The 14,402-nt window shown below is 54.5% G+C and overlaps 2 protein-coding genes across 2 annotated transcripts; both read right to left on the bottom strand.

The window, feature by feature from the left end:
* Positions 1-1,077: 1,077 nt before the first annotated feature.
* Positions 1,078-7,650, bottom strand: Dok3 (docking protein 3). Its single transcript, XM_052728632.1, has 6 exons — positions 7,257-7,650; positions 5,770-5,843; positions 4,414-4,719; positions 2,331-2,427; positions 2,068-2,240; positions 1,078-1,963 (listed from the first exon to the last, which is right to left on the bottom strand). Exons 2-6 carry the CDS (start codon positions 5,833-5,835, stop codon positions 1,274-1,276), a joined length of 1,332 nt encoding a protein of 443 aa, XP_052584592.1. The 5' UTR covers positions 5,836-5,843; positions 7,257-7,650; the 3' UTR covers positions 1,078-1,273.
* A 114-nt stretch (positions 7,651-7,764) lies between these two features.
* On the bottom strand, positions 7,765-13,356 carry Ddx41 (DEAD-box helicase 41). Its single transcript, XM_052728631.1, has 17 exons — positions 13,224-13,356; positions 13,038-13,148; positions 12,607-12,766; positions 12,451-12,525; positions 12,262-12,322; positions 12,017-12,153; positions 11,403-11,475; positions 11,133-11,286; positions 10,919-11,055; positions 9,949-10,111; positions 9,422-9,553; positions 9,108-9,179; positions 8,922-9,018; positions 8,644-8,793; positions 8,487-8,558; positions 8,263-8,373; positions 7,765-8,085 (listed from the first exon to the last, which is right to left on the bottom strand). The coding sequence occupies exons 1-17, from the start codon at positions 13,299-13,301 to the stop codon at positions 7,949-7,951; spliced, it is 1,920 nt and encodes a 639-aa protein (XP_052584591.1). The 5' UTR covers positions 13,302-13,356; the 3' UTR covers positions 7,765-7,948.
* Positions 13,357-14,402: the final 1,046 nt, after the last annotated feature.

Raw genomic sequence — 14,402 nt, 5'->3', positions numbered from 1 at the left:
CTCATTTGGCTGTCTTGGAACTCACTATGGAAATGAGGCTGGCCTCAAGTTCACAGAGATCCACCTGTCTCTGCTCCTGGATATTGTAGTCTTTTTGTTTTACGTGTGTGTGTGTGTGTGTGCGTGTGTGTGTGTGTGTGTGTGTGTGTGTGTGTGTGTGTGTGTGTGTAAGATTGAACCCAGGGTCTACCTCATACTAGGTAGGTCTTGCACCACTGAGCTCTGCCTCCGGTCCCACAGGACTTTATTTTTTTATTTATTTATTTTTTTTGGTTTTTCGAGACAGGGTTTCTCTGTGTAGCTTTGCGCCTTTCCTGGAACTCACTTGGTAGTCCAGGCTGGCCTCGAACTCACAGAGATCCGCCTGGCTCTGCCTCCCGAGTGCTGGGATTAAAGGCGTGCGCCACCACCGCCCGGCAGGACTTTATTTTTTAATTTTCATTGCTTCTTTATAGTTGATAAAGCAGGCCAGAGGTTCTGCAGGTGTGTCTGCACACTGGTTGAGTTCCATTAGGCCCGAGTGTTTTGAATGTGTGCCCTCTAGAGCCCTTCTTCCTGTCCTTCCCCACCACACCGCTCCCACCTCCGCCTGTCACCTCCTCCACAGCTTCACTGCCTTGCTTTCCTCTATCCCCCCAGATCCAGCCTTCCTATCGTTCCCTGACAAGTCTGTTATCTCTTCAAGGATGACACCCAGTTTACTGCAGGGCAACAAGCAAGCACCTACTCTACCCCATGAATGGCCCTCCGGAGCCTGGAAATGCCAGGCTCACAGCCTGCCTTGTTGTGCTTGCCCTTCTAACTCAGTGTAGGGGCACTTCTGTCAGCAGATCTCGTGTCTCGGTCTGCCTGCCACTCCTGCTGCACAGAACCGCGTAGAGCCCAAACTAGCTGTCTCCTGTCTGTCGGCTCAAGTGGATTTTAGCCCAGTGGCAACTGAAGTCAGGCTCAGAACACTGGGTCTCCGGGGCCCAGCACAAAGGCCTGGAGTTTGCTACAATGAACACAAGGGTCCTGCGTGCCAGTGGAGACCCAGGAGAAAGAGAGGTAGTGTGGACTGTGGGCCATAGGCAGAACCAAAGGGGGCTGGTAGGCAAGCTTTATTATTGGTCAATCTGTACACTGTCCGCTGGGAGGGGGTAGGGCAGCGTGCGGCTTCTCCCCAGGCTACCTGGCTTGTCCCTGTAGGTCACAGTAGACAGGGGATATGTCTGAAGTTGCTCCCTCCAGTTCCCGAGAGATCACCTCTGTCCTGCTGCCACTGCACAGGCCTTCAGGGCCGGTCACAGGGAGCAGGGCCCTTCTTCCGTTCCCGAGTCAGCAGGGTCACCAGCTTGGCCTTAATGCCTGTCTGTGCACCAGAGCGGACAGTTCCTCCAGCCTCATCTAGCTCCAGCTCTAGCAGCCTCCGGTACTGGGCTTCCAGGTTGCTGTCCTGGGCCGAGCCAGGCCAACTCAGGTCATCGCTGCTGTGATAGATGGGGCTGGCCAGGGGGCTGTGGCCACCAGGAGGGCCCTCTTGGGACTCAGGACCCCCATTGGACAGCCCAGGACTGGCCTCCAGCACGCACAGGTTCTCATAGAGGTGCTCCACAGTGGCCGTGGGCCTGCTGGTCTGCTTGCACACGGACGCATAGAGACTGGATACTGTTCCTTCTTGTGTGGGACTGAGCAGCAGCGGCAGGCTTTGGGGCCCAGGGTCAGTCATAGGCAGCTTTCTGGAAGCGGCCAGCTCAAATCCTGGGGCCACCTCCCGAAGCTCTCCAGGGGGCTCTAGGGAGGGCAGGGAGAGGGCCCGAGGCAATGGGCAGGGTGGGGACGTGGCCAGCTCTGGAAGCCGTTCCCGCTGGCGGGCAATGGCAGCAGCCACAGCTCCACATATGTCTGGGGCACGGGGACTACTGAAGGCAAAAAGGCCCTCACCCGAGTCACAACGGCGGCCAGCCTCAAAAGAGAACACGCCCTGCACGCAAGTGACACAGGCAGGGGTCAGTGGCTGAGGAGCCAGGACACTGACCACCTACCACCTTTCCCGACAGGGACCCGTCCCGTGGGTCAGCACCTCACCTTGTCAGAGCCGAACTTGCGCAGGAAACGGTAGGGCCAGCTGTAGCAGGCTTGGGGGCTGGAAGTCTCCCGAAGCTGAATGTCATCTCGGCCCAGCACCAGGAGGTAGGGTCCTTTCAGCTGGCAGCGGGTGGTGGCCTCTGTCCGCTGCACCACCACTGGGAACTCACTCACTGTACTCATGAAGCAAGGACATTGCATCAGTTCTCAGAGACCACTGCTGGGGTGGGTGGGAGGCCGCCCGAGGGTGTCCCCTGAGTCACCTTCCTGCCAGGAGGAGTAGATAGAGTTTTCCTCCATGGGAACAAAGCCCCTTTTTGGAGTCTCAGCCTGTCCTGATCCGGAACATTCTCCGGTGCCCTGAGGAATAGATTTTAGTCAGCAGTTAGAGCCTGCCCGGTTCCTTCTCCCCACTCCTCCTATGGGGTCAGCGGGCAATAGCTTCCATGCACCGGTCCCACTCTGCCCCCCACTCTGCAGGGGCGGCGAGCCCCACTGGGTTCCCCGAGTGCTGGTCTTGGAGCAAAGCCATCTCTGGAGTGCTGGCTATTCCTAGAGCACCAAAGCACCAAGGGGTGCTTCTGAAGCCCATGTGTGCGGCCCGGGGCTGGGCTGGCTTCCACAGGGCTCTGACAGCGTGGAGCAGTGATCCCACAGCCAGTCCCGAGGTTCTTTCCATTTCTGATTGCCCACCATAACTACCTTGACCCGTGAGCACGGCCAAAGCCAAACCCTACTTCCTTTCAACCTGTACATTTCTTAATTTAAAAACAAGTGGTACAAATCAACTTTACTGTTTTTTTTAAGTGGTTTATTTATTTTTATTTTATATGCATTGGTGTTTTGCCTGTGTGAGGGTGTCAGATCCCCTGGAACTGGAGTTACAGACAGTTGTGAGCTGCCACGTGGGTGCTGGGAATTGAACTCAGGTCCTCTGGAAGAACAGCCAGTGCTCTTAACTGCTGAACCATCTCTCCAGTCCCCAACTTTACTATTTTAAGGTACCCAATTCAGTGGTTTTTAGTATATTCACAAGGTTGTGTAGTCATAGCAGCACCTAATTCCAGAACTTGTCATCACCACAAATGGCAGTCCAGCACCCATCAGCCGTCGCTGCCCACTCCCCTCCCACGGCCCCGGCAACCATGCACCTGCATTCTGTCTGTATGGATTTGTTTGTTCTGGATAGATCACATGAATTTAAAAGCCCACATGTGCTACCTTTTGTGTTTAGCTTCTTTCACATTGTATTTCTTCAAGGCTCCTTGTTTTTTTATTGCTTGTTTTTGAGACAGGGTCTCAAGTAGCCCAGGCTGGCCTGGAGCTGGCCATGTAGCTAAGGATGACCTTGAATTGCTGAACCTTCTTCCTCCACCTTCCAAATGCTGGGGTTACAGGCCTGGGCCACTCTGTCCAACTTAAGGTTTTACTTACGTCTTCATCAGGGGATGGTCCTATGTTGTTTCATCTCTTGGCAATGGTGGCTGCCATGAGAATTGGTCTTTTCATTCTCTTGGTTATACATGAATCAGGAGAATTACAGCCATATTGTAACTCCATGATTGGTTTTAAAAAATGTTTATTACCTATTGCTATGTGTATGGGGGTTTTGCCTATACGTGTTTGTGTACTACATGTGTATAGTTCTCAGGGAGGCCAGAAGAGGGTGTCTGATCCCCTGGGACTTACAATTGTGAGCTGCCAAGTGGGAATTGAACCTGGGTCCTCTGCAAGAAGAACCAGTGCTCTAACCACTGAGCCATCTCACCAGCTGCTCCATGATTAACTTTGTGAGGATCTACCAGGCTTGTTTGTTTTTCTATCATGAACTCTGCATCTTCATAACCATTATCCTCTGGCTTTACTACTACTCCAGGGCCATCCTTTCTGATCAGTCTAAAACCTCCAACCCACACATGGCCCAAGGTGGTTTCAATAGGCTCTCACTGAACTTCCCAAATGTACTGACTCGTATGCCTCGGTGGCTGGCTGGCCCACTTTCTGCTCTTTAAACCACCGTGCTTCCCTGCCCCAGGACCTTTGCCCGTGATACCAGTGTTATCAGTATTTGTCAGTGTGTCTTAGACACCTTTCTCAAACCTATGCCTGATGAGTCCTCACTTGTCATTTCAGGGCTCAGGCCCACTGTCTCCTTAGAGAGATCTACTGATCTACTGTTTGATTTTCTAGCATGCATGGGGATCTGGAATTCATGCTGTGGGTTCTGAGCTGTTGCCCCGATTTGCCAGGTTTTGGCATGCTTACCAAGTGGCAGGGTCTAACTAAGCAAGGACATGAGGAAGAGGGTTGAGGTGGTCCCCCCAGGCCAGTTCACTTTACACTCACCGGGAAGGCCAGCTGGCAGATGGGGCCCATCCATGATTGGCGGTGCTGGGCGGCCAGCAGGTGGCTTCGGTCAGTGGTGGTAATCAGAAAGGCACCAGTGTCCCTGGGACAACTCTCACAGTCCGCAGGCAGAACAGACACACAGTCAGCCAAGCGTATGACCCGACGTTCGCCTCGCCGGCCAGGTCCTGTGGCTCTGTCGCTTGCTGGCCCCAGGCCACCATCACGAACATCCCAGCTTTCCAGCCTAGCTACGCCTGATGGGCCTCCTGCATACAGCAGAGCCCACACTTTGCGCCAGTATTTCTGTAAAGAAGAAGACCCTTGGGAAGAAGGCTCCCCCTGCCACTTGGCTCTCTACAAGCTGCTGAGCAACTGGCCGCCTGGCTTCTGCCTGCCTAAGACTGTGGAAGGAGGAGGCCTTACTCGGGAAAAGGTAAGCAGGAAGAAGTCTGTATTTAGGGTTGGTCAGCTCTGAGTTCAAATCCCACCCTGCCCTTTTCTGAATGACCTCCATAGCAATAGTATGCTTCTCTCTCAAGGCCATGAGAATATGAGCCTGGGATTTCTTCTGGATTGTCTGTAAATCTAGTGGTTGGAGCAGGCCGACTGACACGGCTGTTATGCTATCTACTGCCATCTCCCAACCAAAAAGGGCACTTAGGCCAGGGCTGGGTGGGGTGGGAAGGAGGCCTCAGCTTCATGCTGGTAAGGAAGGAAACATGCAAATGATATCTAGCAAAGGAAACAGTTTTTCTACTCAGGGAGCAGCTGCAGCTGAACTGTGGGTGTACAGTCTGATGCTCAAGAAGTAAAATGGACTCCAGCCCCTTTCCTCCCCAGCATCTGAATGGAGACCCAGTCTTTGCCTGCAGGCTGCCGCTCCATCCTTGGAAGGCTCCTGCCACTCAGGCCTTGACCTTCTCCAGGAGCTTTGGAGCCATCACAAAGACCCTTAAGATTCTTGAGACCCGCCGGGCGGTGGTGGCGCACGCCTTTAATCCCAGCACTCGGGAGGCAGAGCCAGGCGGATCTCTGTGAGTTCGAGGCCAGCCTGGACTACCAAGTGAGTTCCAGGAAAGGCGCAAAGCTACACAGAGAAACCCTGTCTCGAAAAACCAAAAAAAAAAAAAAAAAGATTCTTGAGACCCTTCCATGGTCTTGGCATCTCTACCGCTCTATGGGGCAGTCTTAAGGGATGCTTCAGCTCTAATCTCAGGTCAAGAACCTCCACTCCCAAATCCCCAGGTTTCAGCCCACCCAGACTCCTTTCCCAGTTCTCTTAGGTCTAGACAGGCTATCTAGCTGAGCAGAGGTTTCTCTCTCTGCCCATGGCTGGCAGCCTGAGGTCCCCACCTTGCCAAACTTCACGTGCTGCTGGTATAGGATGCCGTCCTTGACAGGGGTCTCCAGAGACTCCATGGCCACGACTGTTGAGGAGACTGGTGACAGGCTGGACAGGAACTCCTCTCACTTCCCCTTCTGGCCACTTCCCCCTCCCTCTGTCCAGAGACAGCTGCAGGGCCAGGGGGAGGGGAGCCTGGTCTTCACTGAAGGGACAGTAGTCAGGACCAATCTCTCCCTTAGGGTTCTGGCTGTTCCAGGACCACACCTGCCTACTGGGAGCTTGAGGCCACTGGGGGGCCACTGCCTCTTGCGCATGCACCTGGATCAGCTGGTCGTGAGTGTCTGACCACAGGATGGATGCCCTGAGTCACGAGCTCTGAACCCTCCCCCATCCCCAGGCGGCTGTGCACCCCGAGGATGAGAACTGTACAGCCCGGGCCCTATCCTTGGACCCTCCCCTCCTCTCTCCAGATTGCTAAACTCCTGGCTGCCATTCTGAGGCCTACACGCCTCTCTAGCAAAGTACTGGATCAATCCAGGGCCTTGGGTATGCTAAGGCAATTGCTCTGCCACTGAGCTACACTCCCAGCCCAACCAGAAGTATTTCTAAAGTTCACGTTCTCCTCTCTATCCTTACCCGACCTGGGCCCATCCTGACTGTCCACCAACCCCATTATTCCCTTTCAGTCTAGTCTGGGCCATCCCACCCTGTGTGTTCTTGCCTTTACCTCCTGAGTTGTGTTTCTTCAGATCAGTCCCTTCTGGGTACCCTTACCACTGCTCTTCCTGCCACAGGTGGCTGCTTCTTCCTGGAGGCCTTTCCTGACCACTCTTCAAGGTTAGAGACTGAAGCAGCCCCACAGCACGTCCATCAGGCAGCAGTCCACGAGGGCTCCAGCCAGGTTTACTGCTTGTCACATTGAGTGTGGGTGGCAGGCCCCCAGTGTGCTCCCCAGGGAGGTCACATGCTCCTTAAAGCTTTGCTTCCTGCCCGGTGTCTTCCCCCCACCCCACCTGCCTTGCTGGAGCCCTCTATTGGGGCTGTGCATGAGTATGAATTATGGGAAGTATCTTGTCACTCATGTAATGTCACGTTGGGAAAGAATGCTGTAACTGAGAAATGCTCTCTAGGGGTCACACCATAGACATGGAAATACTTTCAAGGGGCCTTTTGGCTCCTGGCCCCTTGCCCACTCTAGTCCAGGCGGCTCCAAGCTTACACAGCCTGATCCTATACTTTGCATTCTCACTGACATTTCAACAATGAGGAAATTAAGGCTCAGATACGTTAAGTAACTTGCTAAAGGCCACACACTAAGTGACAAACATGGGTTGAGCAACTGTCTGCTGAATCAGCATATGTCTTACAATGTCCTGGCGCAGAGAAGCCGAGATGCCTGGTGACTGCTGTGTACTTCTTTGCCCCCTCTTGCTGCAGGGTCAAGTTCTGGTTGGTGGGCTAGGCTACAACAGGCATCTGCATGTAAGACTCTTACCTGTGGCTCCCAGTCAGGGCAGCATCTGCCTGGCTCATTTCTCTCCTTACAGCCCACAAGAGAGTGGGGAGGGGCAAGGCAGAGGTAGAGGGTGTCTGTGGCCGGAATGGCAGTTCTGTGGCATGTACCACTTCCTCAGCAGATGGAGCCAAGGATTTCTGACTGGGCGCCTGCACAGGCAGGGAGGGGTAGCCAAAGAGGCTTCAGAGCCCTGGCGCAATCACGGGAAGAGGGAGACGAGCAGCAGGGTCAGACGGCAGGGAGACCAGGGACCCAGCCATTTCCCCGTGACCCCAACTGTGGCTCCTCTGAGCTATTGGGGCGTTCCTGACCAGATGCCCTGAGCCCCCAGATGGGCACACTGGTCAGTCAGTCAGTCCCTTTTTTGCAGGTTGGCAACTCTGGGAGACGTTGATGTCTTGCCTCAGGGTGGTACTGGAGCAGAGGGTGAGGCTTGTCCAGGAACCAGGGGACAGGTGGGTGAGAAAGCGGAAGAACTGGTCTGAGATAGAGGGGATTGTGCTTTAATGGCAGCTGGGGAAGGAGAACAAAAATAGTAATTCTGGGGGGCACTGGGATGGCCCAGGCCAGCTGGGCCAACGGGGCTGGCTTCTTGTCTTGAGGGCTGGTGTATGCATGGCTGGAGTCTTGCGACTGATGCTGCCTCTTGAGGAGAAGAGGGAAGACATGGCTCAGAAGTCCATGGAGCTGTGGGCCAGGTAGTCCTTGCGGCCAATATTGCTGACCTGCTTGGTCTGCATAGCTTCGAGTTTGGGGCAGTCAGTGATCCGATGGCCAAGGCCTCCACAGAAGGCACAGCCACGTTCTCCTGGGAGTGGAGAGAAGGGTCAGCAAGGTCATAGGACCAAGGTTCAGGCCCTAGATCTTGACCCCAGGCTGGCCCGACCAGCCTGGGCTGGTTTCCTGGTATTCCAGTCTACCTGTCTTACCAGCCCCAAGCCACGCAGCTGTACACTGGAGAGCGGGGCTCCTGCTCAACACTTACCTCCGATGTCCAGCATGGACTCGTCCCCACAGTGCAGCACTTGTAGGACAGGCGGGACCTTCTGCTTGGCCTCCAGCAACAAGGCTTTGAGGTCCATGAGCACTGACTCATCTAAGGCAGAGGGATAACGGGGCACCGTCAGGCTCTCTCCTGGAGCTAGAACCTGGATAGCGACATGTGGGGGACCCAGGGTAGAGCCAAGGTAGCTACGGTGAAAGACTCACCACAGGCCTTGTTGATGAAGGTGGTAGCAATGCCCGTGTTTCCTGAACGCCCAGTGCGGCCAATGCGGTGCACTGCAATGAAAGGAACCGCTTCTAGCCCACTACCTGGACACCTGGTCCCCTCCTGTCCAGCCCATCAACATCACAAGCTTCCTACCATAGTTCTCGATTTCTTCAGGCATGTCATAATTGATGACGTGCTGGATGGCAGGGAAGTCCAGGCCTTTGGAGGCCACATCTGTGGCCACTAAGACATCCTTTTTGCCTTCCCGGAATGCCTCAATGGCCTTGGTTCGCTCTTCCTGGTCTAGGGTGGATGACGTATGTGTCAGAACTATAGTAGGAGTGTTGGGAGTAGCACAGGCTGGCCAGGCAATGGGAAGGCAGGGAGCTGTCACAGCAGCAGGTCTATGCCAATGCAGTAACTATCCTGACCTTTGCCCCCATGAATGGCCACAGCCTCGACCCCCTTGAGCAAGAGGTATTCATGAATGGCATCCACATCTGCTTTCTTCTCAGCAAAGATGAGCACCTGCCCAAAAAGGTCACCTCTAGTTAGAGGGCATCATACCATCACCTCATCCCGAGAACCCCGGGACCAGCTAGTCCAGCTGCACTCACAGGTGGGGGCGTCTTCTGCAAGCACTCGAGCAGGTACACCATTTTGGCTTCCTCCTTCACATATTCCACCTCCTGCCAACACAGGGGTCAAGTCAGGTGATCTCAAGGTTAGGCTGACCAGTCACAGCCCTGACGCTGCAGCTGGGCTCCCAGTGTGGGGCAGCTGACCTGGTAGCCTCTTGCCACTGAGGGCTGGGCAGCCTGAGAATGGCCTTGGCTAAAGGTCACAAGGTGGACTCTTCAGTTAGCATCAGGGGAGCATGGCTAGCTTCAGCCTGTACTGGTAAGACTGCCCATTAGGAGTACCCGCCTACCTGGATGACATCCAGGCTGGCTGCTCCAGCACGTCCCACATTGATGGTGACAGGCTTTACCAGGGCACTCTTAGCAAAGTTCTGAATCTTCTTCGGCATGGTGGCACTGAAGAGCAGAGTCTGTCGCTGGCCCTGAGAAAGGGTGAGGACTGGGGCTAAGGCAGGTGGTTCTCAACCTGTGGGCCGTGATCCCTACATATCAGATATTTACATTATAAATTTGTAACAGTAGCAAACTTAGAGTTATGAAGTAGCAACAAAAATAACTTTTTGGTTGGGGGTCACCACAACACGAGGAACTGTATTAAGGGGTTGCAGAATTAGGAAGGTTGAGAACCACTGAGCTAAGGGCATGCAGGGCTAGATGGAGGGTAAAGGGGGATGGGGTCTGAGGATGTTGAGTAGCTGAGACACAGACCCTGAAAAGCAGAGGACACGACAGTGCAGAGACCCTCTGCAGGTCAAGATGGAGTATGCGAGTATGTACACATCTGTGCAGGAGTGCCTGAGGGAGGCAGGGTCGGCACCTTGAAGTAGGAGAAGATGGTACGGATGTCACCCTCAAAGCCCATGTCGATCATGCGGTCAGCCTCATCCAGGGCCAGGTAACGACAGATGTCCAAACTGACCATTTTCTTCTGCAGCAGATCCATGAGGCGTCCAGGTGTGGCCACCATCATGTGCACACCACTGAGAACAAAGAGAAATCCTGAGGTCTGGGCTACCTGGCTCTCCCTATCACCTCCAAGAGGCTAGCCCTCGCCTTCTGCTTTTGCCATTTCCTTCCCTGCCTCTCAGCACTTCCCCGTGCTACCCTGTATACAGCACATGCTGCTTGTCTGGGAGGGACTGCACCTTTCTGGCCTGCACTTATCCTGACACACCTTCCTCAAGAGGGCTGTCCTGAGCCTCTCAAGAGAGCCCTGGTTCCTGTATCCCTTTGTTGGCCTTGCTGGGCTCCCTTTCCTGATAAGGTGACTTTATCTTCCCTGTGCCTGTATCTTCCGAGCCTGTGGACACCTCAGACACAGGGATGGGTTCTAGTATGACTATGATCTCAGGGCCTGGTCCAGAATGCTGAGGATTGCACTGGTCCAGAGAGGTTGGCTGGGGACTGCACTACTACCACAGAGGTGCTGTTGGGGTCTGGCCCCAGATCAGTACCTTAGTCTCCTGGTTAATCAAAGTGAATAGCTCTGATTTTTCTGGACACCCTAGGTTTCCATCTGTGAGCTTTCTGCCTGAACTGCCCCGCTGCAAAACTCAAATGGCCCCTTCCCTGCAAAGTCTTGACTTCTTACATCCCAGAGAATGGGACATCCCATCTACCACATTCCCACAATACCCAGCCACATCCTTCCATCCCACCCCAACCTGTCTTCCCTCAAAGGCTGGATTCACAGAGCTCTCTGAGGATTATGCAGAGGGTAAACTAAGGGTTCTTTTGCTTCTCGGGGAACTTTGGGAATGCCTGTGGGACGGGGTGTTTGTACATACTGTCGGATGGTCTCCATCTGTTCTTTCACTGACATTCCCCCAATGCAGAGAGCACAGCGCAGTAGGGGTGAGCTGTCCTCCTGCAGCAGACGGCAGTAATACTCCAGGATGCCATGGGTCTGCCGGGCCAGCTCTCGCTACAGGCACAGAGACAAGGCTGGTACCAGAAGTTAGCCCCAGTCCTTATCCTGACCCCCAGGCTAGCCTATCTTACTGAGGGGCAGATGATGAGTCCATAAGGCCCTTCACGCTTGGAGAAAGGCAACCGCTTCTCTTGTTCCAGGCAGAACATGATGACGGGCAGTGTGAACACCAGTGTCTTGCCTGACCCCGTGAAGGCAATGCCAATCATGTCCCGACCGGATAGACTGTTGGGAGACAAGAGCTTCAGGACTGGGCCCAGCAGAAGACAGTTGGACCAATGGGCACTGCTTCTCTGCTCTTCCCTTCCCTCAAGGACCCCATGCCCACAGCCCATACTCACATGGTAGGGATGCCCTGGATCTGAATAGGTGTTGGGTGGAGGATGCCCTTTTTTTTTAGGCCTCGAAGGATGGCTGTAAAAAATAATGGGTGTTTTATTAGAGTCCTGGATCCTGTAAAATTAGCTCTTCCCTGTAAGTTGCAAGTCATGAAACAGGCTTGAAGACATCAAACCCTTTCTCTAGCCAGGACTGGTATACACACCTGTAACCCTGAAGCTAGGAGGCACAGCTAGGTAAATCTCTGAGTCTGAGGAAAGCCTGCCCTTATCAAGTTCTGGGACAACTACGACTCCATAATGACACCTGGTTTCACACCTACCCACCTTCTCACCTCCACACAGGGCATGGGAGGTCATGCCTACAATGTTAGCACTAGCATTCAGTAGGGATAAAGTAGGACTGCTTTGAATCTGAGGTCAGCCTGGGCTGCAGAGTGAGATCCTGTCTCAAAAGAACTTCCCCCCCAAAACTAACCACCACCACCACCAACAACAGAGGGAAATCCCATCTCAAACCTTCCATGCCCACTGCTGAGCTCAGCTGGGGCTGGGACACAATCTCACAGAGGCATGATTATAAAAGCATGGCATCTCCCCTCTCCTCACATGCGTACCGGCAGGAAACTTCATTTCCTTGAAACTCTTGATGGGTGGTGGGATACCATCTCCTTCTACCAGGATGTGGTACTTCTTTCGAACTCGGTCATGACGCTCTTCAGACATGCTCAGGACATAACGTGGGGGTGTCCAACTATGGGCAGGCAGCGTACAGGAGAGGTCAGCACAGGCTCTTAGCATGGCTGGGCATCAGGGTGTCACTGCCAGTCTTCAGCCACATACGCCGACTGGCAAGACATACCTGGTTTTGATTGGATCATCATACGTGATGCCTTTGGCCATTTCCTTCACGGACATCAAGGCTGAGGAGACAGACATAGCTCAATGGGGCTCCTGCTTCCCAAAAGCCAGACCCCTTGGGACACGATCTCCTTGAGGTTGGGAGGAGGTGGCTCAGTCCACATCCTCTTTGCACCAGATATAATCATACCTCGGCCTTCAGCCACACTCTCCAGAATCTTTTCTTCTTCCTTCAGTTGCTTTTCCTTGGCCGACTCCTTGCGCGCTGACAAAAGAAGCCAAAGATGTCAGAGAGAGAGGAGCACTGCGCCCCAGGCTCAGCCTCTCTCCTTCCTGCTCGGCCCACCTTCAGCCTTCTCTTTGAGGTGCTGGTGCTGATCCAGGAGGCTGACATTGGACTGAGGGCCCAGTGGGATGTCGTCCTCATCTCCTCGGGGCTCACTGCCACTGTCCTGCTGCTCTTCCTCCGCAGCTCCCTTGCGTCTTCGCTGCAGCAGCTTCTGGAGCTGAGGTCCCACCAGTGTTCCTCAGAGTCAAGCCCAAGACTCGGTAGGTGGGGGGCATAGCACCGGGATGGTCGGCGCCAGGACCCTGGCTTTTTCCGGGGAGGGGGTCGTGTGCACTGAAGCGCACGTCTGTCCGGAGCTCAGCTAGGTCACCAGTCCCTCATCTGCCTCAGAACCACGCCCCAAGGTACTACTCCGGCTCCCCAGATCGCCCCCTCCCGCTGACGGCCGGGGACACGCCCCCGTTGCCTCCTGGAATGCCGCCCCTCACCAGTAGCTGCCGGCGCTGCCGCAACGGCACATAGGGTACGTAGTCCTCGTCGTCTTCATCCTCGTCCTCGGAGCGGCTCCCTCCCGCGGCCGCCTCGTCCGCGCGAGCCCGCTGCAGAGACCCAAGTCAGCCCGCGGGCCCTCCCCCTTCGCGCTCCCCCTCGCGTGGACCCAGCCTCACTCCCACCTTTCGCTCGGGTTCCGACTCCTCCATCTTTGGTCGCGCACATGCGCAATGCCAGGGCAAAAAAACCCCACGCCTCATCTGAGCTCCAATCAGACGGGGAAAAACTGTAGTCGTCGCCTAGCAACGCGGGAGCGCCGGATCGCGTATTGGGACAAACTTTCTTCAGCGCTTTTGTGGGCGGGCACCAGAGCTTATTGACAGTGTCTGGCAAAGCTTTGTGGGTAACGGAGGACTTGAAGCATGCGCAGAAGACTCAACTCGTGTGGTGAAAGGACGAACTCGTTGAGCCACGCCAACAGCAAGGCGTTCTTCCCCGCACCCTGGGGGGGGGGGGATGCTGCGCCCTCTGGTGGCCAAAAGCCTTGCAAGAGGGTTTCCCGGGGCTGCCTAGGCCAGGAGTCGCTGCGAGTGGGAGACTCCTCATCTGCATGAGGTAACACCTCTGCCCCAAGGGTCAGAAGTCAAGTCATGGTCACGGTGGGTTTTTGGGTTTTTTGTTTGTTTGTTTCTCTGTGTAGCTTTGGCGCCTCTCCTGGAACTCACTCTGTAGTCCAGGCTGGCCTCGAACTCACAGAGATCTGCCTGCCTCTGCCTCCTGAGCGCAGGGGTTAAAGGTGTGTGCCACCACCGCCATGCAGAGTTTTTAACCAAGGCCCTCCCTGTATGTGTAAATGACATAAATCTGAGTGACCGCCTGGGAAACTAGAGATAGCTGAGAGGAGACGCCGCTCTGGGCTTCTGCGGAAGTGAAGGAATCACCAGGAGAACAGGAAGGAGGCTGAGAGTGTACAGCAAGTACAAATTCTTCAGGGCACAGAGATCTCCGTGGCTGGAGGGAGGGAGGGAGGGTGAAAAGAAGACTGGGCTTAGGTTGTCAGAGTCCAGATTCACTTTACGGAGGAATGATGGCAGTGGTGTGGGCCGCCCCTTTGTAAGCCTGTATCTGTAAGAGCAGCATTGATCACCATGCAGAAGTGCCAAAGAGGGAGCGGAGGACAGGACACAGTGAAGACAGAACCTATTTATTTGTTTTGAGTAACTTGTGATCTTCCTGCCTCAACCCCAAGAGTGCTGGGATGGTGTGTGCCACAATACCTAGCATGGAATCATCACAAGGGCAATGCAAATCGATTTTCATGATATTCATAGCAAATGGCTTCTCTTGTAGGATGCAAAGGA

This window comes from Peromyscus californicus, unplaced genomic scaffold, assembly GCF_007827085.1.
Source record: "Peromyscus californicus insignis strain IS unplaced genomic scaffold, ASM782708v3 Scaffold_8__1_contigs__length_139910024, whole genome shotgun sequence".
In the NCBI taxonomy this organism is placed as follows: Eukaryota; Metazoa; Chordata; class Mammalia; order Rodentia; family Cricetidae; genus Peromyscus; species Peromyscus californicus.
The sequence above is the reverse complement of the archived record's forward strand: the minus strand, read 5'-3'. Positions and strand labels throughout refer to the sequence as shown.

Coding starts and splice junctions, on each gene's coding strand:
- Dok3 (XM_052728632.1), bottom strand. CDS start 5,835: ATGGAGTCTCTGGAGACCCCTGTCAAGGACGGCATCCTATACCAGCAG. Junction 4,720..5,769: donor AGCACGTGAAGTTTGGCAAG/GTGGGGACCTCA, acceptor TCTTCTTTACAG/AAATACTGGCGCAAAGTGTG. Junction 2,428..4,413: donor TCTGCCAGCTGGCCTTCCCG/GTGAGTGTAAAG, acceptor TCTATTCCTCAG/GGCACCGGAGAATGTTCCGG.
- Ddx41 (XM_052728631.1), bottom strand. CDS start 13,301: ATGAGGCGTGGGGTTTTTTTGCCCTGGCATTGCGCATGTGCGCGACCA. Junction 12,526..12,606: donor CCTCAAAGAGAAGGCTGAAG/GTGGGCCGAGCA, acceptor TTCTTTTGTCAG/CGCGCAAGGAGTCGGCCAAG. Junction 11,287..11,402: donor ATCCAGGGCATCCCTACCAT/GTGAGTATGGGC, acceptor GTCTCCCAACAG/TCTATCCGGTCGGGACATGA.